General features: G+C 35.7%; 5 protein-coding genes across 7 annotated transcripts; 4 read left to right on the top strand and 1 right to left on the bottom strand.

Moving 5' to 3' along the window:
• Positions 1-3,740: 3,740 nt before the first annotated feature.
• Positions 3,741-6,956, bottom strand: LOC140864031 (probable receptor-like protein kinase At5g38990). 2 transcript variants are annotated; one of them, XM_073267909.1, is made up of 2 exons: positions 4,132-6,956; positions 3,741-3,942 (listed from the first exon to the last, which is right to left on the bottom strand). In XM_073267909.1, exons 1-2 carry the CDS (start codon positions 6,719-6,721, stop codon positions 3,794-3,796), a joined length of 2,739 nt encoding a protein of 912 aa, XP_073124010.1. In that variant the 5' UTR covers positions 6,722-6,956; the 3' UTR covers positions 3,741-3,793. The 2 variants fall into 2 exon arrangements, with proteins under 2 accessions (XP_073124010.1, XP_073124011.1); XM_073267910.1 differs by having other exon boundaries at positions 3,741-3,927.
• A 3,244-nt stretch (positions 6,957-10,200) lies between these two features.
• LOC140866297 (pentatricopeptide repeat-containing protein At5g61800) lies at positions 10,201-11,965 on the top strand. Its single transcript, XM_073271266.1, has one exon. It carries the CDS (start codon positions 10,247-10,249, stop codon positions 11,858-11,860), a length of 1,614 nt encoding a protein of 537 aa, XP_073127367.1. The 5' UTR covers positions 10,201-10,246; the 3' UTR covers positions 11,861-11,965.
• An 836-nt stretch (positions 11,966-12,801) lies between these two features.
• Positions 12,802-15,001, top strand: LOC140866067 (inositol polyphosphate multikinase alpha-like). 2 transcript variants are annotated; one of them, XM_073270936.1, is made up of 2 exons: positions 12,802-12,940; positions 13,473-14,998. In XM_073270936.1, exon 2 carries the CDS (start codon positions 13,482-13,484, stop codon positions 14,391-14,393), a length of 912 nt encoding a protein of 303 aa, XP_073127037.1. In that variant the 5' UTR covers positions 12,802-12,940; positions 13,473-13,481; the 3' UTR covers positions 14,394-14,998. The 2 variants fall into 2 exon arrangements, with proteins under 2 accessions (XP_073127037.1, XP_073127038.1); XM_073270937.1 differs by having other exon boundaries at positions 12,821-12,940; positions 13,397-15,001.
• Positions 15,002-15,915: 914 nt separating this feature from the next.
• LOC140865665 (ARF guanine-nucleotide exchange factor GNL2) lies at positions 15,916-20,248 on the top strand. Its single transcript, XM_073270378.1, has 2 exons — positions 15,916-16,949; positions 17,067-20,248. Exons 1-2 carry the CDS (start codon positions 15,925-15,927, stop codon positions 20,146-20,148), a joined length of 4,107 nt encoding a protein of 1,368 aa, XP_073126479.1. The 5' UTR covers positions 15,916-15,924; the 3' UTR covers positions 20,149-20,248.
• Positions 20,249-22,791: 2,543 nt separating this feature from the next.
• On the top strand, positions 22,792-25,720 carry LOC140865366 (uncharacterized). The gene is made up of 3 exons (XM_073269980.1): positions 22,792-23,604; positions 25,013-25,167; positions 25,246-25,720. Exons 1-3 carry the CDS (start codon positions 23,007-23,009, stop codon positions 25,498-25,500), a joined length of 1,008 nt encoding a protein of 335 aa, XP_073126081.1. The 5' UTR covers positions 22,792-23,006; the 3' UTR covers positions 25,501-25,720.
• The last annotated feature ends 1,660 nt before the right edge of the window (positions 25,721-27,380 follow it).

Genomic DNA, 27,380 nt, shown 5'->3' with positions numbered 1-27,380 from the left:
TCTGAGGCAGACAGAGTACTTTGGATTTGGTGTTGTAATTCCATCTACAGTTGTTGTAGCTTCTGTAGTTGGAAGGGTACCATCTAGGTAACCAAGAAGATCAAGACCACAAAAGAGGGCAATGAATTGAGATTTCCAGGAGATGAGGTTTATGGACAGATTTCGTGGTTAGGATGGTGGTAGTATTATTGGGGTCAGAAGCCATTAGGAAGATTGAGAAGAAGGAAAAAAAATTAAGCTCGTGAGAGAAGGGCTCTTGATACAATGAAAGTGTGGGGACTCGGGTTGCTAATCTCATCTTAAGGGACAATAAACGATTAATTAACAATTAATCATACAATAAAAAAATATTCAAACCAAGAGCTAAATTTTTTTTTTTTTTTTAAATCTTAGCACCTCGCTCGATCGGGCAAACTCAGCCGATCGAGCGAGCTAAAATTCTAAGCTCTCGGGTCTGCAACAATTTTGGTCTCGCTCGATCGGTGAACTTCAACCGATCGAGCGGGCAAGAAAAATTGACTTCTCTATTTGCAAAATACAAGCCTCGCTCGATCGGTGAAATTCACCCGATCGAGCGGGCTCCAAATTCTGGAAATTCTGCTGCAACATATTGCTGTCAAATGAGGAATATCAAGACATCTAGTCATATATAATCTACAAAATAATATACATGAAATGACAAATAAATCCTAACACATAAATATATCAATTCATGAGTATAAACTAGGATTTACAGAAACATGTACAAGATACCTTGTCTTCTAACATGTTTATATACAATACATATCAGCTGCTTAAAACCCGAGTCACCACTTCTACTCTGTCAATCTTGAGCTATCCAAGTCATGTCTAACTTGCTTATGCCCCAACCTGATGCAATGCACACATACAAACAAAGCAACAGCCGGATAACTCCGGTGAGAATAAATCTCAGTATGAAAGACATGAATATACATCATGAAAGCATATGAAATCTATATGCCATAATAATCTAAAATCATAAAACATGTAATAACATGTAAATCATTGAATCATCATCGACTCTTAAATTCTTAACACATAATGATTCATCTAAAGCAATAGCATATAAAGCATAATAAAACATTCATATCTAGAATGGCATATCACAACATGCTAACATTTTTAACTGCATATTCTAAACCATAGAAATCTCTAGGTTAATGTATAAATGCAATGCATGTGCCAAGGAATAGTTTATCAAATCTGATATCAATAAATTGTAGTTCTGGGATCCCGAGAAAATAAAATCTTTAATCGACACCGACTCTCCCAATCGAGGTGGTGTTAAATATCTCAATTCTCCTGACTTTGGTGCAACTATAGTGAGTCATCTAGCTCTGGAAAATAAATCTATATTCCGTGCCATTAGTCATCTGACTCTGGAAGTAAATATACATTCCATGTCACTCACTACAGTTCTCCAAATATCATCTGCACTCTAGGCCATTCTGCCCTCTGTGCTATTCAGGCTGGAGTTCAAAATGAATACAACACAATCTGTATGCACTAAATATACATAAGTTAAAACAACATCTTGAACACATCAATCAAATAATCATTCATAGCAACAAAAGTAAGTAAATCACATAAGAGCACTTAAACAACTAAGTATGTGATTTCAGGATAACTCGAAAACCACCACGTTCTCGAGTTATTCTACCTGGCAAGAATAATGTCAACTCATACCTTTTATCGCGATTCAAACATCTTGAATCTGCTGCCAATGCTGATCAATCTCAAACTAGTCTAATCGATCATAAAATTCTACTCATTTCAATCAGTGCTACTTGAAGGTGTTTTGGATTCAACTTCAAATACTTCAAGTCATTCGAACTCGAACTCGTCGATTCAACTTCGATAATCTTCAATTAACATCTGAAATAGAGTATAACATATCTAAAAATCAATTTTCAATCTGAATCGATGTTTCTTTACAGCTTATACAGTTCAAATCTCGCTAATACAATCGGAATTCAAACCGACGTTGCCACTATTTGAGTTCGATAAATCTTTTGATTCAAATATCATTATATCTTCATTCTCAACATCATCACATATTCAATTCATCCACAATAAGCTTAAAGATCAGCTCTAAACATTCATAATGCATATCAACTCAAAATCTTGAAACGGCGGCGTAACGGTACGAAACCAGAATGCCAAATGCATTATCATTATTAATGCAACCATATAAACCAATATTCATCACTAATTCAGCAGTACATACACGTACAAATATTTCCCCAAAATTCAGAATTTCGATAATTCTTTCAAAAATCGAAATCATGTTCAAACGACGATCTTTTCTCGATCCGTCTGAAATAAGCTATCGTCGTATATGTTAGAACATGTTTATACAATCAAATCTTAATTCTAACAATATCATAAAATTAAAACATGGTAGAACTTCATAAAACTTACGTCAAAACGTAGCACTCGGAGCTGTGATCGCAAAGATATGCTCAATCGAAAATTCTATCGGGCGGATTAATTTTTATCGGAGCTTGAAATAATAGAAAATGGCGTTAAAGAGGTTTCTGATCTTCTTCCCCTCTTTCTCACTTGTAATCTGATGAAAAATCAAGTGGAAGTTGTGATATATATTAGCATATTTGCAGTTTAGTCCCTAAACTTTGGCCTATATGCAATTCAGTCCCCGGACAAGCGATTTAATTCAATTTCAATCCTAAATAATTTAAGAATATTAAAATTTAATTTTAAACTCTAAATATTCTCAAATTAAATATTCTCAAATTAAAATTAAATCATTTCGGACTTTATCGCATTTTAGTCCTTGAACTACTCAATATTTGCAAATGAGTTCTTGCTCGGATTTCATCCTCAAATTACATCCTTGATATTTATCATCTTGGAATTCACATCTTAAATTTCATAAATATAAATTTAAATATTTTTAATATTTTAATTTAAGAATTCCGGATATTAAAATCTTAAAATCCGAAAATCCTCAAATCAAATATTTCTGACCCGAAATTGAAATCTTTAATTTCCATACATTCTTACATTCATCTTTTCTCTCTTATACGGAATTTAAATTTTAAATCCCGTCACTAAGAACTTAATATTTTAGGGTCTTACAAAAAGAGTTAAAAAAATGCTGAAGAACCTCTTTTCATTATTAACTTTAACGTGTGTATACAAAACATATATATAGAATTTCTGTAACAACCTATCTACAAATCAAAAATATTGTTAAACAAATCGGGAAAAATAAGTTTTATGGTTCAGTAACTTTACCTTTTTTGGGTTTTGGTCCATTAAATTTTTCGATTTTGGTTTTGGTACACTAACTTTGCATTTTCAGTGTTTTTTGGTCCAACTGCATACTTGTCAGCTTCTGATTGGTCCACATCATCATTTTGGACCAATAAAAAATTGACACGTATGCAGTTGGACCAAGAAACACTGAAAATGCAAAGTTAGTGTACCAAAACCCACATCGAAAAAGTTAATGGACCAAAACTAAAATATGAACAAGTTAATAGACCAAAAAACTTATTTTTCCCACAAATCGTGCAGATAAGATATTTATTTGGATGGAGTGTTTGAATTTTGAGCTTGATCCAAATCTTTATCATCTCTTAGTTACGTAGAAAAGTGAAAATATTGATCAAATTTATAGTTAAAATCCTTGTATAAACATTTTATACAATAATTACATATAAATCGATTATTATATGTAAACGTGTATCTACATCAAATGATACATTTCCAAAAGGCAAAATATTATAAAGAAAATATTCTTGAAGAATCATTTTGGGCGTGTCCCCATAAAGACAGTAGTGTTTCCTGCATTCGCCCACATGTCCCATTCGAATTTGATTGTCGGCTTTCTATCAGTCTCTCGATCCTTCTCTTTTCCGGCCACTATTTTTCTTTGAGTTCCTGTAATGTAACGGACTTGTTGGGAAAAGTTTATTACATTACATATGTTAGAGAAAGAGATAGGACGTGTGTATTTGAAAAAATTCACCATTCAAACTGTTTATATTATCCGAAAGTATATTAGCATACTTAAATTTTCGAAATTAAAATGACGTTCGTTGGAGTAAATGTTTATGGAGAATAGTTTGGTGATCTGCACCATACCTCGCGTTGGCATTTCAGTTTTCATGTGTGATTTTTCCAATGGGCCATGTGCTTCTGCGGTTCTTACTGATGAAGCCTCTGCGATAGCCATTTTGCTCATGTTTTCGTTCTGACCAGTTGCGACTGCTGAAGGCTCCGCTATAGCCATTATGTTCATGTTTTGGCCGTTTCCGTGACCAGTTGCGACTGCTGAATGCTCTGTTATAGCCATTATGTTCATGTGTTGGCGGTTTTCGTTCCGACCAGTTGCGAGAGCTTTCTCTCCTACTGATGAAGGCTCTGCTATAGCCATTTTGCTCATTTGTTGGCGGTTTTCGTTCCGACCAGTTGCGAGAGCTTGCTCTCCTACTGCTATAGCCACTGATGTATTTTTTGCATCTTTACTTGTCTCATTTTTCACCAAAGTTCGCATGCTCTCGTGCTGCGCAATTACCGACTCTAGTTGTAGCACAACCTGGGCCATTGTTGGCCGTTTCTCGGGTTCATCATGCATGCAGCTTTGAGAAATTTTGAGAAATGACTCTAAGCTACCCGGGGAAATTTCCTGCCTCAAACTTGCCGACACAATTTGATCAAATTTCCCCTTACTTATCTCATCTCTAGCCCACTCGGTTAGAATATGTTCGTCTTGTGCTAACCTTGGATCGAATACGGGTCTCCCACATAGTACTTCCAACAACACTACACCGAAGGCATAAATGTCACTTTTTCTTGTCAGCACACAGCTGCTTAAATAATATGGATCAATGTAGCCAAGTGTGCCTTTTATGAGACTGCTGACTTCAGTTTGTAAATCACTTCCATTTTCATGTCTGGCTGTGCCAAAATCTGAGAGCTTGGCCATCAAATTGTCATCTAAAAGGATGTTTGAAGCTTTGACATCTCCGTGTATGATTGCACAACCCGTGTGAAGATAGTCTAATCCTCTTCCGGCACCCACGCAAATGCCAAGGCATTGCTTCCAGGTGAGCGAAGAAAGGTAATTTTTCCCTTTTGCGAGGTTGTACAAGTGCTCAGACAGCGTTCCACCGGACAAGTACTCGTAAACAAGAATCATTTCTCCGGGCTCGTTGCAGTAGCCTATCAGAGACACCAGATTGAGATGTTTGAGCTCAGAAAGTGTCTCGATCTCTGTCAAAAACTCCGTCGCCCCTTGATTGGAGCTTGGTTTCAGCCGCTTTATGGCCACTGTCTTTTCCTCCTCCTTGTCAATGATGCCTTTGTAGACATTACCAAATCCACCTTTACCTATTAAAAGCTCTTGAGAGAAATTTCTAGTCGCCAATTGTATCTCTTCCAGTGAAAAACGACGACAGAATCGTTGAGCCCTGGCAGATGGCTTGTTCTCCTCTTTTTCTTCATTAGCTTCCCGAATTTCTCGCAATTTATAAACGATGCTGCAAACCAAAGCAATTACCGTAGGAATTGCATTTCTATGGACAAGAATTAAGAACAAACTTTGGATTGTCCACAATGGCGAACTCGGCTCTAGAGGCATAGGATTTGGAGAAGCAAGGCTATTGTCATGGTTACTGATCTTGAAAATCTCGAATCCCACGAGGGGTCGTTCTCCAAGCGGAACTCTGTCTTTTGGTTGAAGGTATATCAATAGAACACGCTTTTCTTCTTTGCACCCTGTCATCAACACCAGGTAATCTCTGTACCCCAGGATACCATTTTTATCCCTTTCCACAACTATGTCTGCATTCATTTCTTTACCAAGGACTTTTAACATCACATCTACGGTCTCTGTCATGTCGATTCCCAGATGAGAGAAATGAAGCCTGACCAAGTACCTAAATCCAACACTCACAGGTATTTTCCACTTGATTTTGTTACTTCGGTTTGGTTTCTCTTCCGGATGAGTCTCCCACATCCCAAACACGTCACTGGAATCATCGTGCGGTACTAAAAGAGTACCCTGCTTCACTTTTTCTCTATGAACCATCTCTAGTGCCGTGCTTTGGCCAATGCCAACACCGTGCAAGTAAGAGTGTGGTGATGGTACAGATTTGATCTCAATCCCATTTATAAAAGCGTAAGTATCTTGCGATTGACTAGAGAAAACCATTTCGAGTTGTTGGTTTTCTTGAACGTTTATGCAAAATTCCTTGACAAAAGATTTCACACCAAGAGCACCAGCAGTCAGTGAAGCACTAAAGTTGTGTAGTAAAGTGAAAGAAGCGGCCTCAACCGTGAACAAGTCCTTGTACCTCTTGAAACCTTTATATGTTGTAGGATTAAAGTGAAGGCGGATAAATTTCTGACCTGGTTCGGTATGGAACGTGTAGGAGAACATGGAACGAGAGATTCGGGCGTTCTTGTAAGCAATTGGATCAGCTGAAATGCATTGACTGATGGCACTCGATATGGTGGATGAGCCCTTTATTTGTAGAGAGGTAGCAATCTTTGGATGTGTATCCCCGGCCCATTCTCTGCCATTATTTGCTGCAGATGTTTCTTTTGAACCGCAGTTGATCGAAACATCACCTGTGAGGTATGCTGAAGGGCTATCGACACTGGCTTTGAATGTTATAAGGAAGCAGAAACTCAGCCAAGCAATTGAAACTGAGTACAAGTATATAATCATGCCTTTTGATTTGTGCTGTGTTGCGTGGGGATTTTGGATTGAATAAATGTTTGATAGCTCCTGATCTTTCTTTTGTTCAGGCTACTTGCCATTAAAGTATTAGAAAAGTCTTCTACGTCAACACAACGGATGAAACACTAATAATTCATTAGCTACAAACCACTAGCATTTGCTCTCATTTGAGCGTGTATTTAATGTATTTTGTTGTTTGACTGGAATTAAATACAATAATTGTTTCTTGCAACGTACAGTTAAATACCTCCGTCGTCATAAGACTATTTTAATTGTACAATCATTTTCTTTTGCATTTCAATTCGATCCAAACGCTGTGGTTAGTCGTACACTATGACATCATTTGTTGTGAATGATGAGATTCAACGTCGTTACATCATTTCATGCTTAGCTCAGTTGGAAATAACTATATATATTTATTCCACAAGTCTAGCGATGTTTTATCCTGGGTAGACAATGGATTATTAGTGTTAATTTCATCCATTGTGTTGACGAAGTCCTAATGAAAGTCATCGTACGATCCAAGCGATGTCTTCATTATCTTGTGTGTTTTTTTTATCGTTTTCCTTCGTAATGTTAGCTAATTCAACTGTAATGGATTTATTCGATGGGAGAAAACACGATGACTTTTGCTAAGAGTTGAGACTTGAATTAGTTGAATTTTTGCTGGCTTGTTAAGCAGATCGTTTCAGAGTGGACTTTGACATTGTGTAATACATACGAACCTAAAGTGACAAAGTGGTCATTTTAATAAGGGAAATGTAATTTACATTCGTTTACAACCAAAATTTTAATATTTTATTTTGGGGTTTTTTAAAAATTAAAATAAAATTTCAAAAATAATTTAAGTGATGATGTTTTACAAAAATACCGTAAAACGTCATCACTAACAGCAGACGCTGGTATATATTATTTTTGTTATCAATCTTTATAATTTTTTTCTCTAAAAACTTTCAATTTCTTATTTTAATTTTTGACTCGATAATCAGCTAAAAATTATTAGGAAGAAACAAAAATAAAAAAAAATAATATAATTTTTAAAAATATATATATAATTACAATTGACACAAAAAGTAGAAATTGTTATTACTCTTGAATCTATTCTAATCAAATGCATGCATTATCAATTATAATATAACAAATATATCTTGTTGAGTGAGTCCGGAAACAAAAATATTTTATTTTGAAATTGTGTTTTTTTAGTAAAAGTTATAATAATTTTTCATGTAGATAAATATACTACAATAAGTGTTTTTCTAATTTTATTTTATCTTTAAAAAACACTTATATTTATTTAAAGGTAAAATTTCATAATTCGGATCGTGTCAAGAGTATTCTAACAAAATTAGGGATGTAAACGAGCCGAGCCGAGCTTTTGAATGTTCAAGCTCGGTTCATTTATAAACGAGCCGAGCCTGAGCTTATTTAACGAATATATTCATGACTCACGAGCTTATTAGAGCTTTTAACGAGCCTAAACGAGTTTAACATATTTAAACTATAAATTTAAATATTCATTAAATTAATTAAAACTAAATTATATATTTGAAAAAAAATAATATTATTATTAAAATTTGTAATTTTATTCTAATAAATTAATTTTTATAGATTTTTCAATATTTTTCATAAGTAAAGTGTAAATTTATAAATTAAATATCAATACTATTATTTTTTCGTTTGAGAGATGACTTACGAACTTGTTAACGAGCATGTTCACGAGCTAATGAGCCGAATATTGTAAAGCTCGAGCTTGGTTCGTTTTTCTTAACGAGCCTCATTAAACGAGTTCGAACGAGCTTTTAACGAGTCGAGACCCGAACAGTTCGCGAATTGTTCATCTCATTTACATCCCTAAACAAAATTATTTCATTGGATTGTCCTATATAAGTTTATTTGTAAGGTACGGGTAGGTGGGGTATATATATATTTTTTTTAACTTCGGTCAATTTTGAAAAAAATGAACTCGTCAAGTGTATTTCTAATCATTTGAGAAGGTATTTTTTTTAAAAAAAAAAAAAATTGATAAAGTCTATATACCCAAAGTGGACTCTTTAATTCGTCACTGAACCAGTCGGCTTTCCCTAATGAGAAGTGGTGGTCTTTCCTGTGGAGTCTGTGCTTGTCCTTATGACTCTACTTGCCACTCGTTATTTCGATGTCCTGTTATAAAACATCTTTGGAAGCACACTCAGTTTGTTTGCACACCTTATGAACAATGGCAAAGTCAGGATTTCAGCTCCACACGAGCTAAAATTTTTTAGCCAAAAATCCAAAACACATGGAAGCTAAAAACACCGATTTTTGTAGAAAAATGGTAAAATTTTTTATTTAAAAGAACCAGAAAAAATCGTATCAAAATTAGTTACAAAAAAAATAAATATTTCTCAACGTATATACAAATTTCATAATTGTTTGGTCGATATATACTTTATAAAATTGGGAGAGCATTATAATGTCAGAGAACTTTATAATTAACACAATAGTAGATTTGAAGAAAAACTCATTTTTTAATTTTTTTTTTGGGACTAATTTTGAGAACTAAGAGATGGGCTACTTCATTTGGCTAATATAACATTAACTCCAAAAATAACACTTAAAATTCATTTTTTAAATTTTTGGGCCATATAAAAATTTTAAAAAAAAATTGGGCCACCCGGGCTTCGGCATTTGCTTATGGTTGACAGAGCAGTTGAGTAAAACTGAGTTTGAGAATTTTGCAATGCACGGGTGGGCAGTTTGGAAGGAGGCAGAATTATATTCATGGAGTGGGTGGAAAGCTACTGTCGGTAGATGTTGCATGGTGTGAATCTTTGCTTGCAGATTTTCGGAAGGCCAGAAGGGAGATCGACATTCAGGGAGCAGATTCAAGGGGCCATCGTGAAACTCACTGGGAACCTCCGGCGAAAAGCACACTCAAACTGAACACAGATGTTTGTGTTAATGAGAAATTGAATCGGTATGGAATTGGTGGAGTGATACGTGATCGTCAGGGACGACTCTTACTTTGGTAAACAAATCAATCAACCCTTTTCGGTTGTTCATGGTGAACTACTTGCTATTATGGAGTTGGTGGACTCGTTTATGGTAAAAACTTTCAAGACGTTCAGGTTGCTACAGATTTTTTATTGGCAGTGTAGGCAGTAACAATCATTCAGAAAGATCTAGATACTCGGGAGCATGTGTCACATAGATAAAAAAAAAAAAAAAAAAGATGCAGGAGTTTGCAATTTCGGATTTTATTCATGTTTTTCGATGGGCTAATTATGTATCACATCATATTGTTTGTTTTTTGCTTTTTTTTCTCACTCATATTTTATTTGGATGAATGATGAGTTTCTCTCGTGATTGATTCAACTTGTAACGAATGATTATATTCAACAAATTTACAAATTTTACGTAAAAATAAAAAATAAAAATCCGCCTACAGGTGCGTTATTTTTTAAAATCCATCGTCAAAGCTTGAATTGTTTAATGAATGTAACATCCAAACCATGATGAATCCCAAAAATACCAATGCAATTAAAATGCATACAAACAACGAATCTCACAAATATCTTACGAAATCACTGCAAAACCATTGCCCAAATCCATCAAGTTCATGCACAGGCAATCACAAGAGGGCTTTTCTCCCTACACCCGGTTCCTCTCCTCACTAAAATCCTTCGACTTCTCACGTTCTTGCCAGCCCAATCCCAAACCACGAAGATTTCTTACTCCATTGATGGATACGCCACCAGGGTTTTCGATCTCATTCCCAATCCTTCGACTTTTAACTACAATTGCATCATCAGGACGTGTACTTTCTTGTCCCCCTCTTCTGGTGTTGCTTTGGTTTTTTTCAGAAAAATGCGCCGAGAATCGGTCTCACCTGATTTTCACACCTTCCCTTTTGTTCTTAAAGCTTGCGGGTTGTTGGGGAGGGTGATGGTTTTACTCGGGGCGACCCTTCATTCGGAGTTGCTGAAATTTGGGTTCTTGGCTGATGTGTTTGTTTGTAATTCGTTAGCGTGTGCTTACCTTAGATTTGGTGATGTTGTTCATGCCTATAAAGTGTTTGATGAGAGTATGTTTAGAGATGTGGTGACTTATAATGTGATGATTGATGGGTTTGTGAAGGCGGGTGAGATTGAGAGGGCGAGGATGGTGTTCGATCAAATGCCTGATAGAGACTCGGTTTCTTGGGGTACCCTTTTGGCGGGGTATGCGAAACTAGGTTATTGTGTTGAGGCAATAGATTTGTTTGATAGAATGATTGGTTTGAGGATAAATTATGACAATGTAGCTCTGGTTTCAGTACTTTCAGCCTGTGCACAGGTCGGGGAGCTGAAGAAAGGAAAGCAAATACATGATCAAATTGAGAGAGATGGGATTGGATTAGATTCATATCTGGGGACTGGATTGGTAGACATGTATGCGAAATGCGGTTCCATCGAGTTTGCTAAAGACGTCTTTGATTCCTGTCTTGTAAAGAACGTATCTTTATGGAATGCTATGCTTTTTGGGCTGGCTATGCATGGAAATGGCAAATTGTTACTTCAATACTTTTCAAGAATGATTGAAGATGGTATTAGACCCGATGGAGTGACTATATTAGGGGTTCTTGTGGGCTGCAGCCACTCGGGGCTTATAAATGAGGCTAGAGTGATTTTTCGGGAAATGGAGAGTGTTTACAATGTACTACGAGAATTAAAGCATTATGGCTGCATGGCAGATTTGCTTGGACGTGCCGGGTTAATCAAGGAAGCCGTGGAGTTGATACAGGCGATGCCAATGGGCGGAGATGTGTTTGTTTGGGGAGGATTGCTTGGAGGGTGTAAAATACATGGGAATCTTGAGGTGGCGGAGGATGCGGCCAACCGTGTGATGGAGGTAAAGCCAGAAGATGGTGGGGTGTACTCGGTTTTGGCTCATATGTACGCGAATGCGGAGAGGTGGGAGGATTTGACGAATGTGCGGAGATTGAGGGATTGTAGATGGGGGATCAACAAGATTGCTGGATGTAGTTTGATTGAATTGGATGGGATTAAGCATGAGTTTGTCTCTGGTGATAGTTTGCATCCGAGCACAGATGAGATATACTTTGTTTTGAATGGATTGGAGATTCAACAATACGAAGCTTTTTTTTAAGCATTCTTAAATTGTACATTAGTTGGTTTTGGAGGTGAAATATATACACTTTGAAAGCTACAAACCATATGTTTATAAAGTTTACTTAATTTTACTTTCAGTCTATATACGAACACACGTTTAAAGCTATAAATCAAGTTTATACAGTTAATTTACTTAATTTTGCAGATAAAAATTTTGTAATAAAATTAATATTTTTTTGTATCTTAGTTCTGAATTTTTATCCTTCATTTCCAGAGTAATATTAAATCCTGATAATAACGAATGTACTATTGATTTGATAATACAAAGTTTATTATGATTGTAATAATGTATTATGGTATTTTCCTGTTGTTGTATCATATCATAAAAAAACTGCTAATATTAATTTGTCTAATAAAGAATGTCACTAATATGTACTATCTATACTATAATATATTATTAATTTTGTTACACATAAAATAAATTACTTTTTTGTTATAGTGAATTTTTTAAAATACCAACAATACCTGTGTAAATTATAAAGTACTCTATTTTCATTTAATAAAAAATTATTACGAAAATCTATTTTAATAAATCTGTACATTCTCCATCATTATCAGAGTTACTTTTCAATGTTTTTTAAAACTACTAATATATTTTTGGTAAAAAAAACTACTAATATATTTTATCGAAAATTTGAATTTAATAAATTTTTTATACTCATTTTATAGATTTTTTTTAGTAAAAATCTTAATTTTAATTTTTTTTTAACCCAGAAAATTGGTTGATTTGATACAAACAAAAATAATCATATATTTCGGCTTGTTTGATTTTTTATTTTATCATTAAATTAGTTCTTCTGGTACTTTTGATTTAATTGAATTGAACTTTTTAATGATATTTTGGTAAAATAATTAATGTTTTTTTATTACTGAAATAAAAACCCTTGTGTTTAAATTGTTCCAAGAATTTTACAGAGTCGCCTAAAATCTTCCGTGGGAGCAGTAAGCTGCCACCACAGGAGAAATGCCACAAACTACGTACGCGAAGATCAACCAGAAAAAGGAAGAATTTTATGTTGCGAGCACCTAATTTCCTCTGATTTTGTAGAAAAATAAGGTAAGAATTGGGATCTGTAGAACGCCTTCCCTTCGTCGAACAATTTTGCTTGCTTGTTTTTTATTTTTTCATTGCTCTGAATCTTTTTAAGTCTTTTCCTTATGCATGTTCTGTGTTGTTTATGGGATGGCTTTACAAATGTTTATTTAATTGCTTGAAACTGATTAATGACTTATTTTTAAGTAATTATTGGTTATAGTCATTTCATATTAATCACTTGAGTATTTAAGAATGTAGAATTGCAGTCGAGGGTATAGTTTCTTGAAATTTCTTTTTTCTTTTTCTTTTTTTTTTTAATCCGTGAATGTTTCTTGCTTAGTATGAAACTATGAATTAAGCATGGGGATATATTTTAGACAGTTGAATTGTAGTCTTTACTGCATTCGACGATAGGATGCTTGGAATGTTTTCAGTAAAATGTAGGACGGTGACGGATTTGTTATTAGTATACTGCAGGTCATTTATGCAATTGAAGTATTTTGGAGGTTATATTGAGTTGATTAGAACATATATGTTGATAATTTCTTTACAGTAAGCAGTCATGCTCCAGATCCCAAAGAACCAAGTTGCAGGACACCGTGCTGATGATGGGAAGCTAGGTCCCCTTATTGATGATTCGGGCCGTTTCTACAAGCCTCTCCAAGGTGATGAACGTGGATCTAATGAAGTTATTTTCTATACCTCATTCTCTTCAAATACCAAGATTCCAGATCACATTCGCAAATTCTTCCCCAACTTCCATGGCACACAGCTTGTTGAGGCATCCGATGCATCTGGCTTGAAACCTCATCTTGTTTTACAAGATCTTAATTTTGGTCGAAGTAATCCATCAGTAATGGACATTAAGATAGGTTCAAGAACTTGGGCTCCACAAGCACCAGAGCACTATATCCAAAAGTGTTTGAAGAAAGATAGAGGGACTTCAAGCACTCCACTAGGATTCAGGTTATCGGGGTTGCAAATTTACGAGACTCAAAAATCTGGAATGTGGAAACCTGGGAAGAAGTCCGTCCAGTCTCTTTCAGCAGATGTTGTTAAGCTACTTCTAAGGAAGTTTGTTTCCTCCAATGCATCCGGAGTGTTGGATTCAGAACCAGATTGCTCTTTTGCTTCAATCGTGTACGGTGGTTCCTCTGGCATTTTATCGCAGTTACTGGAGTTAAAAGCATGGTTTGAGGATCAAACAATGTATTGTTTTTATTCATGCTCGATTCTTATTATGTTTGAAAATGAGCTCGCATCAAATGGAAAAAACCCACGAGCAGAAATCAAACTTATTGATTTTGCACATGTTTTCGAGGGCGAGGGTGTTATTGACCACAACTTCTTGGGTGGGCTATGCTCTTTGATAAAGTTCATCCGTGAGATCCTTGCCCTTCCAGATTGTGGTGCTGAAGTTTTGCTAGACGATGTTCAAAAGAAGCACATTTACCCGGAAAATGGCGCGACTTAATGTAGCCCAATCATCCCTCTCTCAAGGTCAATCTGAATCCCATTTCCTTTATTCTGCATTTTGATCTTGTTTAAACATGGGAATGGCAATAAAGTTACTCACAGACCATCATGCATTTTGATCGTGTATGAGGGCCGATAGCTAATGTGAGTTACTGCGAAATTCACAGTGGATTCTATGCTAACAACTTGATTTGAATAATAACAGGAACTTTGGTATTATAGTTTTTTTTCCTTGGGCTAGATGGTATTTGGAATCCTTATATATGTATGTGTTTGTCATTCATCTGGACAATGTTTGTTATTTTTCTAGCCATTTGAGAAAAGTTCTAACATTTGTGTAAGTCAGAATCACCGAAAAAAGGGCAATCGAGCGTTACCTCTGGGACATAATACTGAAATAACGCAAAACATGAAGGCAAAGATCTAAACCCGAAAAAAGAATAATCGTGTTGATTATCAACATCGTTGTGAAAAATTCGAAAGAGTTACCCATAGACTTCATATGCAAGTTGAAGGAGGATTTCAAGAACAGATGTTCTAATTGCAAGTTGAAGGAGGATTTCAAGGATTTGGCCATGCTAGAGTATGATTCATTGGGTCAGTTAGCCTACAGAATATTGCTTTGACAAATTATTTATCCGATTTTTAAAAATATTTTGTCAAATTTTCGGAATTTGGTTGGGATTTTATTTAAAATAACATTTAAAATTTATTTACAACAAATTACGTACTTGTGTTAAATCTTACAACTTCGTCTTACATATTTTATAATAGATTATTTAATTATTATGGGTTATGTTCTTATTTTTCATTATAGAATTATAATATAATTAAATTTTTTTTAATCAATTTCACGTATTCCCCACTAATAGTGTAGTGTGCCTTCATACAGTTCAAAGGTCCATTATTCTTTGTTTCTGTATTTTGATCATCAATTTTTCTCATTTGACGTTTTCCAATTTTATGAAAATAATTACTCTAAGAAGTGATTAATTTTTAAAAAATAAAATTTTTTATGAGCTTTTGAACGAGAAAATTGTTTAATATATTTTCTAATCATTTATCTATTTCTATTCTATATAATAAAATTGTGAAGCATGGTTAAAATTTTCGTTGTGAATTTTCAAATTTATCTTTCATTTATATATATTTTAAAAAAAAAAAAACGTTGAAAAATTAACGGAATGTTTTCGTAATTATAGGACCAAAATAGAAGAAAATAATCATAGTCCCAATCAGCCACTTCTTTTATGTTATTTAATAAACTCGTTTTCTTGCCGATGTATTTATTTATTTATTTTTATTTTTTAAAAAAAAATTAGTAGAATAATTATTAATTATGCAATTATTAAATCTCTGCCACAAAATATATTAATAATAAATAAATAATACAAACAAATAGCATTCTATGCCTTGACATGCAGATCGGACAAAGCCAAAATTCTAGTCATTCTCTCGTGTAACAAACTTAACAGATTTTGTGTTGCTAACAACGTTGTCTTCCCCAGAGAATAATTGAACACTGATTCATGGATAACAAAGAACACAATGAAACCACCAAATCCAACATGACGAAAGCCAAAAGGAAAGAGCTGGGAGTATCTTGCATGCTAAACACAGAGATCGGAGCTGTTCTAGCCGTGATTCGTCGTGCCCCGGATCCGAATACCGGGATCTACCACCATCCAGATGAGAATTTCGACGCGTCCATTTTACAAGCTTTGAAATCTTTGAGAGCCCTTCTATTCAATCCGCAACAAGAATGGCGAACCGTGGATCCCTCCCTGTATCTTTCGCCTTTTCTTGATGTGATTCAAAGTGATGATATTCCGGCTGCTGCCACAGCCGTGGCCCTCCAATCAATCTTGAAAATCCTTCGGCTCGGGGTGTTTGATGAGAAAACTCCGGGGGCCAAAGATGCTATAAATTCGGCCGTCACCGCAATAACAGGTTGTCGTCTGCAGAGAACGAATCCTGCAGCAGAAGAGGCTGTGATGATGAGAATTCTGCAGGTCTTGACCTTGATTATCAGGCACCGAGCCTCCGTATTGCTCACCGATCATTCTGTATGCACGGTCGTGAATACGTGTTTTCAAGTGGTTCAACAGTCTACAGGCCGCGGAGATTTGCTCCAACGCAACGGTAGGTACACCATGCACGAGCTCATACAGATCATATATTCCAGGTTGCCTGAAATCGAGGTGAATGATTGGGAGAATTCGGAATCAGATACAGAGGACAATAGTATGGATTCTGGATATGGGATTCGTTCCGCGATTGATATCTTCCACTTCTTGTGCTCCTTACTAAATGTGGTGGAAATAATGGATTCAGATGTCTTCACATCAGATGAAAATATTCAACATTTCGCATTGGTTTTGATCAATTCTGCAATAGAATTGAGCGGAGATAGCATAGGCAAGCATCCGAAACTTTTGAGGAAGATACATGATGATTTGTTTCACCATCTAATCCATTATGGCGCAAACTCGAGTCCACTCGTTTTGTCCATGATTTGTAGCACCGTCCTCAACATATACCACTTTCTACGTAGGTTAGCACTCAAACTATGACATGCCCCCACGTTGTTGAAGGGCGCTCTGCCATTTAATAAGCTTATAATTAATTCTTGAGTTTTAGCTTTGCTCTCATGCAACTTTCTGAATTACAGGTCTATTCGCCTCCAACTTGAAGCTTTTTTTTCGTATGTGTTGCTTAAGGTCCCCAGTTCAGGTAGTCCGCTCCAACTCCAAGAAGTAGCACTCGAAGCGGTCGTGAACTTTTGTAGGCAGCCTTCATTTATTGTTGAAGCGTATGTGAACTATGACTGTGATCCAACTTTTAGGAACGTGTTCGAGGAGACAGGAAAGTTGCTTTGCAAGTATGCTTTTCCCACTGGTGTTGCCTTAACCAGCATTCAGGTGCAAGCTTTTGAAGGCCTCGTAGGTATTTTTCACAATATTGCTGATAATATTGATAAAGAGGAAGAGTCCATCCCTTCGGGAATGCACCTAGTTGAGATTTCTGGGTACAGACCTTTTTGGGAAGAGAAGCCAAAAGAGGAAAATACAGACACTTGGGTGGATTATGTGAGGGTGAGGAAGCTGCAAAAACGGAAGATATTGATCGCGGGCAGCCATTTTAACCGAGATGACAAAAAGGGATTGGAATATCTAAAGATTTCTCGGTTGCTATCTGATCCACCGGATCCCAAAGCACACGCTCTCTTTTTTCGGTACACTCCAAGGCTAGACAAGACAATGATCGGAGATCACCTAGGTGATCCTGGTGATTTTCACATCCAAGTCCTCAAAGAGTTCACAAACACATTCGAGTTCTCAGGAATGATTCTTGACACCGCTCTTCGAACCTACTTGGAAACGTTTAGACTGCCAGGAGAATCTCAGAAGATACACAGAATTCTTGAAGCTTTCTCAGAAAAATTCTATGATCAGCAATCCTCAGAAATCTTTGTGACCAAGGATGCAGTCTTTGTCCTGTGCTATTCGCTCATTATGCTAAACACCGATCAACACAATCCACAAGTGAAAAAGAAAATGACAGAGGAAGAATTCATTAGAAACAATAGAGCAATCAATGGTGGAAGCGATCTCCCCCGAGAATACCTTTCTGAGCTATTTCATTCCATTGCAACCAATGCCATCGCCCTTTTTAACCAATCCGGAACACCAGCAGAAATGAATCCAAGTCGATGGATTCAGTTGATAAATCGATCCAAGATCATTCAACCCTTCATATTATGTGATTTTGATCGTCGAATAGGAAGAGATATGTTTGCTACCATAGCCGGACCCTCAGTCGCGACCCTTGCAGCAGTTTTTGAACACACTGATGATGAAGAAATCCTCCATGAATGCATTGAAGCATTGTTTTCAATCTCTCGAATAGCTCAGTATGGACTCGAGGACACCCTAGATGAGCTTATTAGCACATTTTCTAAATTCACGGCATTGCTAAATCCTTATGCAACAGCTGAGGAAACACTATACTCTTTCAGCAATGACATTAAACCAAAAATGGCAACTCTGGCAGTTTTTACAATTGCAAATACATTCAAAGGTTCAATTCGAGGGGGGTGGAGAACCATTATTGATTGCTTATTGAAGCTCAAGAGGCTCAAGCTACTTCCACAGTCAGTTCTAGAACCAGAGAATGATTCCGATATAGCCAACTCCCACTCACAAGATGAAAAACTTGATTTTCCTAGTCATGTTCCTAAAGTTGCGCACTTTCGCCGTTCTTCCGGCATAATGGGTAGATTTGTTAATATCCTGTCAATGGAGACAGTAGAAGAAGCTCTGAATCTTGGCTTGAGTGAATTCGAACAAAACATGAAAATCATTCAACATTGTCGTATTGGAAGCATATTCACCACTAGTTCAAGCCTACCTGATGATTCTTTACTTGATCTTGGGCGTTGTATTATATTTGCTGCAGCTGGGAAAGGTCAAAAGTTCAGCACCTCAGTTGAGGAGGAAGAGACGGTGGCGTTTTGCTGGGACCTAATCAGTTCCATTTCGTTGGCAAATATGCACCGATTCACGAAATTCTGGCCTCAGTACCATGAGTTCTTCTTGGAAGTGGCACAGTTTCCGCTTTTCTCACCCATCCCATTTGCCGAAAAGGCCATATCATGCCTGATGAAGATGTGCCTCAAGCTTCTTGCTTCGGATTTTGAGGGTGTCGAAGAACTCATCTTCAAGTCCATAAATTTGATGTGGAGGATGGAAAAGGAGATTCTTGATACTTGCTGCGAATTCTTGTTACAATCTGTGAGCAAAATCATAACAGAGTACCCTGAAAAATTACTTACACAATTGGGTTGGATGTCTGTCCTAAATCTTTTATCTGTCACGGGACGTCACCACGAAACGTACGACCGCGGTGTCGAGGCCCTAATCGGTCTGATGTCCGATGAGTTCCACCTTACTCGAACAAACTATTCCTACTGCATTGATTGTGCATTCTCCTTCGTAGCACTCAAGCATAGCCGAGTCGACTGTAACGTGAAAATAATGGACTTACTGGCGGAATCCGCGAATTTGTTGGTCGAATGGTATAGGACAGGATATTCTGATCCTGGAAGTTGCATGAGCATGGCAAGCAACGCAAGCATCTCTTCGATAGAAGAAAGTACGCGGGTTTACAACCCCCTAAGCTTCTTCCAGAAACTCGGAGAATCCCTCAGGAAAACAAGCTTAGCAAGAAGAGAAGAAGTGCGAAACCATGCCGTCACATCCCTACAAAAGTGCTTCATATTAGCCGAGGATATCTTATTCACACCCATGAACTGCATCAACTCTTTCTACAACATCGTGTTCGCTATGGTCGACGACTTACACGAAAAGATGCAGCAGTACTCCAGGCGAGATAACGCCGAGAGGGAAACAAGAAGCATGGAGAACACGCTTAAGCTTTCGATGGAGGTTTTGACACAACTATACTTGCACTTCTTGATGCCTATTTCCGAAAGTCCCAACTTCAGGACTTTTTGGCTGGGAATTTTGAGGAGAATGGATACTTGCATGAAGGCCGACTTGGGCGCCTACGGGGAGTCGAAAATCCCCGACACCATTCCGGATTTGTTGAGGAAGATTGTGCAGAGGATGAAGGAAAAGGAGATTCTAACTTTGGATGGAGAAGATGACTTGTGGGATACAACTTTTTATCAGATTCAATGGATTGCTCCAGCCTTAACAGATGAGTTGTTTCCTGAAGGATCCAAAAAATAGAAGTTATAATATATAGTGTAATGTAGCACTAGAAATATATCTGTTTTTTTTTTCTTTTATGCATTCTTTTAGTTGTGTATGTGATTAAGGTCTTAGAATAGTGATATGTCAAATACATACATACTTCATTTCTTGTGATACTATATGAGATTCTTTCTATATATATATACTAGTGTCATGCATTGCGTGTTTGAGATTATTTTGTTATAGTTTGATAATAATGCAACTAAATTAAATATGTAGCTAGATAATATGCATGTGAATGTTTGAATTTTAGAAGGTAAATGATATATGGAACATTAAACTTTCTTTACATATACTGGCCGTTAGCTCCCACGTGTTGTGTGAGTATGATTTTTCACCATATTTTTCATCTCAAAATTAATATTCTAGCATAAAAATGATCATAATAATATTTATTTTCTTTGAACATAAAAAACAATACCTAGAAAAGGATAGTTTAAAGCATACCTCAAAATTTTTAAAATACGGCACAATAGACTGATAGAGACATAGAGTCGATGTCTAAATTTTCCGAGAATATAGTTTCTTTTGGTCGACTTGTTAAGTTTTGAGTTTTTATGTTCAAAGTTTTTAAATTTTGATTTTGATACACTAATTTTTAATTTTGATTATTCTGATTCATTAATTACTAACGTGACATCGAAAAATGTTGATGTTACACTGAGAAAACTGATGACTTCGAAAAATACCGACTTATCGAAATGTCACGTCACCAATTGAACCAAAATAACTAATTGAACCAAAATAACTAAAAATTAAAAATTAGTGTACAAAACCAAATTCTAAAAACTTAATATCAAAACAAAAAAAGTTGGATAAGTTAATTAAAATATCGAAAAAATCATCTGTCTCAAATTTTTCGAGAAAAAAATAGTCGCAATATAATAGTCATATAACTTCCTTCATATAGATCATAGTTTTACATAGTTTTATTTATTTATATGTATACACACACACACACATTTGCAACAACCTCAATAATTTGATCTCTTTATTACAACTTTTAATTCTATATACACAATTTTACTTTTCCATTGAATAAGAGAGGCAATGAAATTCCGACAAGCATGTGCATGTAGTTGTTGTAATATTTATAACTGATAATTAGTTGTTGGCTAAGCTTTAACTTAAAGGTATCGTTGTTGGACCTTTTTTAATGAGCAGATAACTTCCACACCAAGTACAAATCGATTCTATTCCATCGGACACAATAAAGCCAACGTGATATTGATCACTAGCAATGGGGGAAAAATGAAAGAAAGAAAGAAAGAAAGAGGAAAAAGGGTACCAAAGTGGAATCCACCATATCTCTCTCTCTTTTGGCCAAAAAGTTGAGGAATTTAATGGTGAGTATTATTTTCTTAATGGTCATCCAATGATATAATAATCTTCCATAATTATTGAAAAATAAATTATATATAAATTTTCTATTTCATCTTTATTTGATTTATTTTCAAATAGTTACACGTTTTTAAGATAGTTAATAGGATATATTAGTAAAAGAATAAAAAAAAATTGTTAAAATATATTATACAAGCTTATATATTTAAGATAAAAAAACGTGATCTATGTATAAATAAGATGTGACTCGTACTACACTAATATAATAGCTGAACACTTGAGATAGAGCAAAATCGAATAATATATATATATATATATTATAAATTCAAAATTTTTATTAAATAAATGTTTTATTCAAGAGTTTGTTTTAAAAAACTTATTTTATTAATATAAATTCATTAAAATTACATTACTACAAACTGTTTTTGAATCGATGTATTTCGACTTATATGTTTATTTTCATGTTAATTAGGATCAATTTCAAGTTCCGATCAACAATTGTATCATTTGAATCCATTATATTATCATGCATTGACAATGTGTAAATAAATAAAACAAGATTTAAAAGTTGATATTTTGATAGAATATAAATAATCAAATCAAAATCAAAACCTAACACTGTGTTTGGTAGACTGGATTTGGTGGGATTTGGATTTGCAAATACTGTTTTGGTATTTGGCAAAATGAAATTTTAAAACAGAATTGTTATTTGATGAAATTTCATGAGATTTCATTTAACTAAGTTAAATCCTTACAAAATTGGTCGGATTTCATGGGATTTCATGGGATTTGAGCTTATAAAAACAATAAAATTATTTTTAATAATAAATTTATAAACTTTAGTTATAAATTTAAGTTTTTCAAACTTTTTTTTTACAAAATATTACTTTCCTAAAATTTATGCTAGTAAATTCCAATATGTATTTTAACTTTTTCTAAATACCAAAATGAAACTTAAATTTCATGAATTTAAAATCCAAATCCAATTAATTTCAATTCCAAAAAAAATTTAGTAAGATATATTTGATTAAAAACAAAGTATTAATAACTCCAAGATTCAAGTTTGGAACGAGTGATTGAATTCGATATTGATTGATATCATCATATTTAAAGTGTAATCGGATCTAAGTTTAGAACAAGAAGTTGAGTTCGGGTTCGGTTTGGGTTTGGGTTTGGGTTTGGGTTTGGGTTCGGGTTCGGGTTGAAATTATGACGTTACACTCGATATTATTATAAATTATAATAATAGTTTGTTAAGATAGCGGTCGCCCTCGTTATTGTTGATCATATCATTGACTTGAGGTCGAAGCATTTATCATTTCCTCTCTCTACGATATCTGCTAAGAACAGTAAGCAAGCAACCCAAAATCTTCCCCCAAGCTTTGATAATTTGTTCTTCTTCGTTCAATCTACTGAAGATAATGTGCCGAATGTGTTTTTGCGGACTTCCGTCCCAATTTCTCTAGTCCTACAGCTTGGTGTCGAGTTGCAGAATGGGGAACTGCATCGGAGCTGCAAGAAAGTCGACGGCGGAGATTGCGCCGTCGGAGCTGGTGAAGCCACCGCCGGTGATCAAGCTCTACGGCCCACCCGACAGTTTCGCGACTTCCCACATCAGATTAGCTCTGCTCTACAAGCCCGTCAAGCTGCATTTCATCCCTTCGGAAACCCACCAAACCCCCGTCCTCATGTATCAGTCTGACATTGTCTCTGGATCCGTGGAGGACATCCTCCGTTACCTCGACTCCAAATTCCCCGATCCCGAGGCGGCAGCGGCAGCGGCAACGGTCACCTCTGCCGCTGATACTAGTAGTAACATTTGGGGGTGGTGCGGTGAAGCGACGCCGGTGGTGGTGTGGGTGGTGGTCCTGCAGCACAGGAGCATCAACTGGCACTTGGAGAAAATGGTCAAGTGGGCGGAGGACCTGTTGGCGCGCGGGGGGAAGGCACGGGGAGATCCCTCCATGGGTAGCCCGAGAATGGAGGTGAAGAAGTTCGGGAAGAGCTACTCTCAGCTGCAGCAGGTTATGCTCGAACACGCGCAGATGGAGGAGACCGTGCTGTTTCAGATCCTTGAGTCCGCTGATCGAGGTGCTAACTGATTTGATTTGCTTTCTCTTTTCTTGGATTTTCAGCTTTTTAGTCTTTACAGTGTCCCTTGATTAGAAAGCAGAAACCAAATCTTGTTTCACTATGTTCTTGTTTAGTGGTTCTCGACTGCTTAATTTTTCAAGTGTTGGTTGGGCATATTTTTTCATTGTTGAAGAATATCGTGGGTATAAAGTCAATATCTTGTGGACTTGCCATGGATTGATTTCAACCTAAGGAGATGTTTATATATTTTCAATTTCTGTGTAGGGGAATATTTATTGTCTTCCATAATGAGACATATTTAGCATGGCCTATTGCTGGATTGTACTTGTGTTGGGTCATAAGTTTTAGAGAGGACACCTGAACTTAGAAGCCTAACCTGTTAGTTGGGATCCTCCCAAATTTATGTTATTCAGTCGAGAATTTGATGCGAGTCATTATGACATCGTAGCACTTTTGAGAAGTCAATACCCGAGTTCATTTGTTCTCGATGGCTCTCATTCATCTATTGATATTCCACGTCATAGCACTATAATACTGCATATACAATGAATACATGCCACTTTACCAACAATTACCTGGAGTAACTATTTCTCTCAGATTGTCCTTGTTGGGTTGATTCACAATTAAAGCGCCGATGTTTGGCTAAAAGTATGAGAGGGAAGCTCAAACAACTAGCCTATCAGGTTGGAGTCGCAGTCTTATTAGCGCCTTCATAACTTGGATGCCATATAACAACAAATTGTTTGTTTAATTGAATCCATAATCCATATTTAAAGTGATCAATTAAGGGAAAGGGACAACTGGGTCAAGTTGTGACATAATGTTTCTGCATCTGTAGTGTATAAATGATTCAGACTTCAAGTTCAAGTGTGAAACAAGAATAAGTTTTCAGAGATGTGATATCATCGTCGTATAAATTAGAAGTAAAAAGAGAGCAAAGGATTGCAACGTGGTGCTAAGGCATTGTAAGCACCCACGTTATATTTTTAGGATTTTTGTTTCGATCTGATTTCAACATTTAATGCACGGGCAATATTATATTGTAAATGTAATTCAGCATGGAGATGAAAGCTCATGTAATCCTAGCCATCAGTTCCACGGGCTATGAAAGAACTGATGGTGTTAACTTTAACTCAACCCTGCTCCATCTCTGCTGTTAAAGAAGCAACGCCACTTTCTTATGTTAATTTTTATATAGTATGGGTTTTGCCGTTTGATCTCGATTTCGATCAAAGAAATTTTGTGGTGCTACTTGATTAATTTACTTTTCCAATGAAAGATGATTGCTTTCTTTTTGTTGCACACTTGCACAAACTCACATTGTGCTTCGAACTCTACCAAGCGGTCCAATAACTGCAGCAATTTTATGACTAGCTATTGATTATTTAGCTCATAAAATATGCAGGATTGTGCAAGGCTGCAAATGAAGAACATGCAAGAGACTTACCTATTATGAATGGGATCAAAGAAGAGATAAAGACCATAGGAGTTATGAATATAGGGAGCCCTGACTACCTAGAGGTCCTATCCAACCTTTTGTCGCGGCTTAAAAGACTGAAGGCAAGTTTTCTGAGTCCCATTCACTGGCCACGAAATAAAAAAGATGGGCGATTTTCTAAATATCTTTGTGCCTCACAGGAAAATTGCAAGCAACACTTCGAAGAAGAGGAGAGAGAGCTAATGCCATTGATGGAGGCCATGGAGCTGAACAAATCACAGCAAGAGAAAGTATTGCAGCAATCTTTGGATGTAATGCGTGAGACACACTCTAACCTTTTCCGCTTTTTTATGGAAGGGCTGCGACCAAATGATGCCATGAAGTACTTTGAAATGATCAAGAGATACTGCGATAAAGTCCGGGTATCTCTCATGCTGCACATGATGATTGATTAGAAATATTAGTCTATGTAATAACACGCGGTTGTTTTGATGTTTTTCGGATTTTAATTTACGGTTTGTGATAGTCTAGACCGACGATTTCTCTCGTTCGAAAGATTGGACAAACAGAAATTTGACTGGCCATGTTTGTTGTAAATTGTTATGTTGTTGCTAGCTACTGAGCAGTGTAAAAAATGATGTCAAATTACACAGGTTTTTAAGACCATTTCCATTTCTTGATTTTTGTTATTTTGCACATACGATGCACATCTTTTCTTGTTCTGCGAAATGCCCACTATATATATATATATATATCCTCTTCTTGTCGCATAGGTCAATGGGCCTCTGACTCATGTGGAATGGGGTTCCCTTCGGAGTCGACCCTTTCATTTATATATCCTCTTCTTGTCTGGACATTAATTTCACAATGTATGTAAATGAAACATACTTTTTTTAACTCTATTTATTTTCATAGCAATATGCACTAAATATTAAAATTAATTTATATACGTTTTGGTTTTTTTTTTTTTTTTTTATCGAAAATATGGCACCGATTAATTTGATATAAATTTTTTTAATAATAATAATTTGACAGAAACACAGAGACAAATAGCTACATTCATTAGTTTTGCATTAATATTATCAAGAAATACAAAATTTTTAATAATAATAATTTGATAGAAACACAGAGACAAATAGCTACATTCATTAGTTTTGCATTAATATTATCAAGAAATACACACACACACTTCTCACTAGTTTTGAGAACGTCTCCTTAGACGGGCATTGATGAGCTCTGCTCTTGAGCATATAAAGTCTTCAATGGTATTCAACCATTTCAGATGTGTAAATCTTGTTGAATTGCTGAATAATACTGTTCCAAAGATCCCCCAAAATCCAATTACAAAACCAAGTCCCGTACTGATGAAAAATCCCGCAGTGATGAACTTGTCTTTTTTGTGGTTCATTTCTGTAACACCCGGAAATTTTAATACGTAAATTCGCATGCATAATTAGGAGAAATTAATTTTAAAATAAGGGTTAAATGAATTTATGTGTTATTATGTGATTTATATGAATGATTTAAGTTATTTTAGCATTTAACCCAAAATTAGTGATTTTTGTGATTTATGGAAATTAATTGGTTTTGATCGCGTAGACGGGACCGTGGACGGACGAGATGCCAAAATATTTAGCCAAAAATATTTTATGAGTTTTTGAGCCTTAAAATATTATTTTAAGATATTTTGTCAAGAAAAATTTAGTATTTAGTTATATATTTATTTAATAATTGATTTTTAGTCAAAATAAGTCATTTTATTGACTTTTATTAATATTTAAAAATTCCCAAAGTTATTATTTCGGGATTTTGGTTTAATATCAGATTTATTATTAATTTTATTAGTTTAAAAATTTATATTTTATGTCATATTATCTACCTAACTATATTATATTAATTAATATTCTATTTTTATTCTATTTAATCTATTTAAAACCTAAACCTACCCTACCACTATATGATTGAGCCGATAACTTTTTCTTCCACCCTCTCCTTCACGCCTCCATCATCTTCCTTGGCAGAAAACTCCATAGCCGATCCAACCAAGCTCCACCTTTGAAGGTTTTCGGTCCGTTCGTCGTCCCGGAGTCCCGTAAACGCATCAATCGTTATCCAATAATTATCAAAGGCATGTATATTTCCTTATTTTGGCCACCATATGAGCTATTAACCAGACATGATGTTTTCTTCTCAGATTCCATATGAATGTTTCGAATTTATGCTAGTTTATTTATGGTTGATGCATGATCGTTGATTGTTTCATGTCATGGTTCACGTTTCTGTTGCATGGTTCGGTCCAGAGGTTGTGGCTCGGTCAAGGGGTGTCCTAGGGTGC

The sequence above is a fragment of the Henckelia pumila genome, chromosome 4 (assembly GCF_033568475.1).
Source record: "Henckelia pumila isolate YLH828 chromosome 4, ASM3356847v2, whole genome shotgun sequence".
Taxonomy (NCBI): domain Eukaryota; kingdom Viridiplantae; phylum Streptophyta; class Magnoliopsida; order Lamiales; family Gesneriaceae; genus Henckelia; species Henckelia pumila.
Note: the sequence above shows the minus strand (reverse complement) of the source record. Positions and strands in the feature narration are given on the sequence as shown.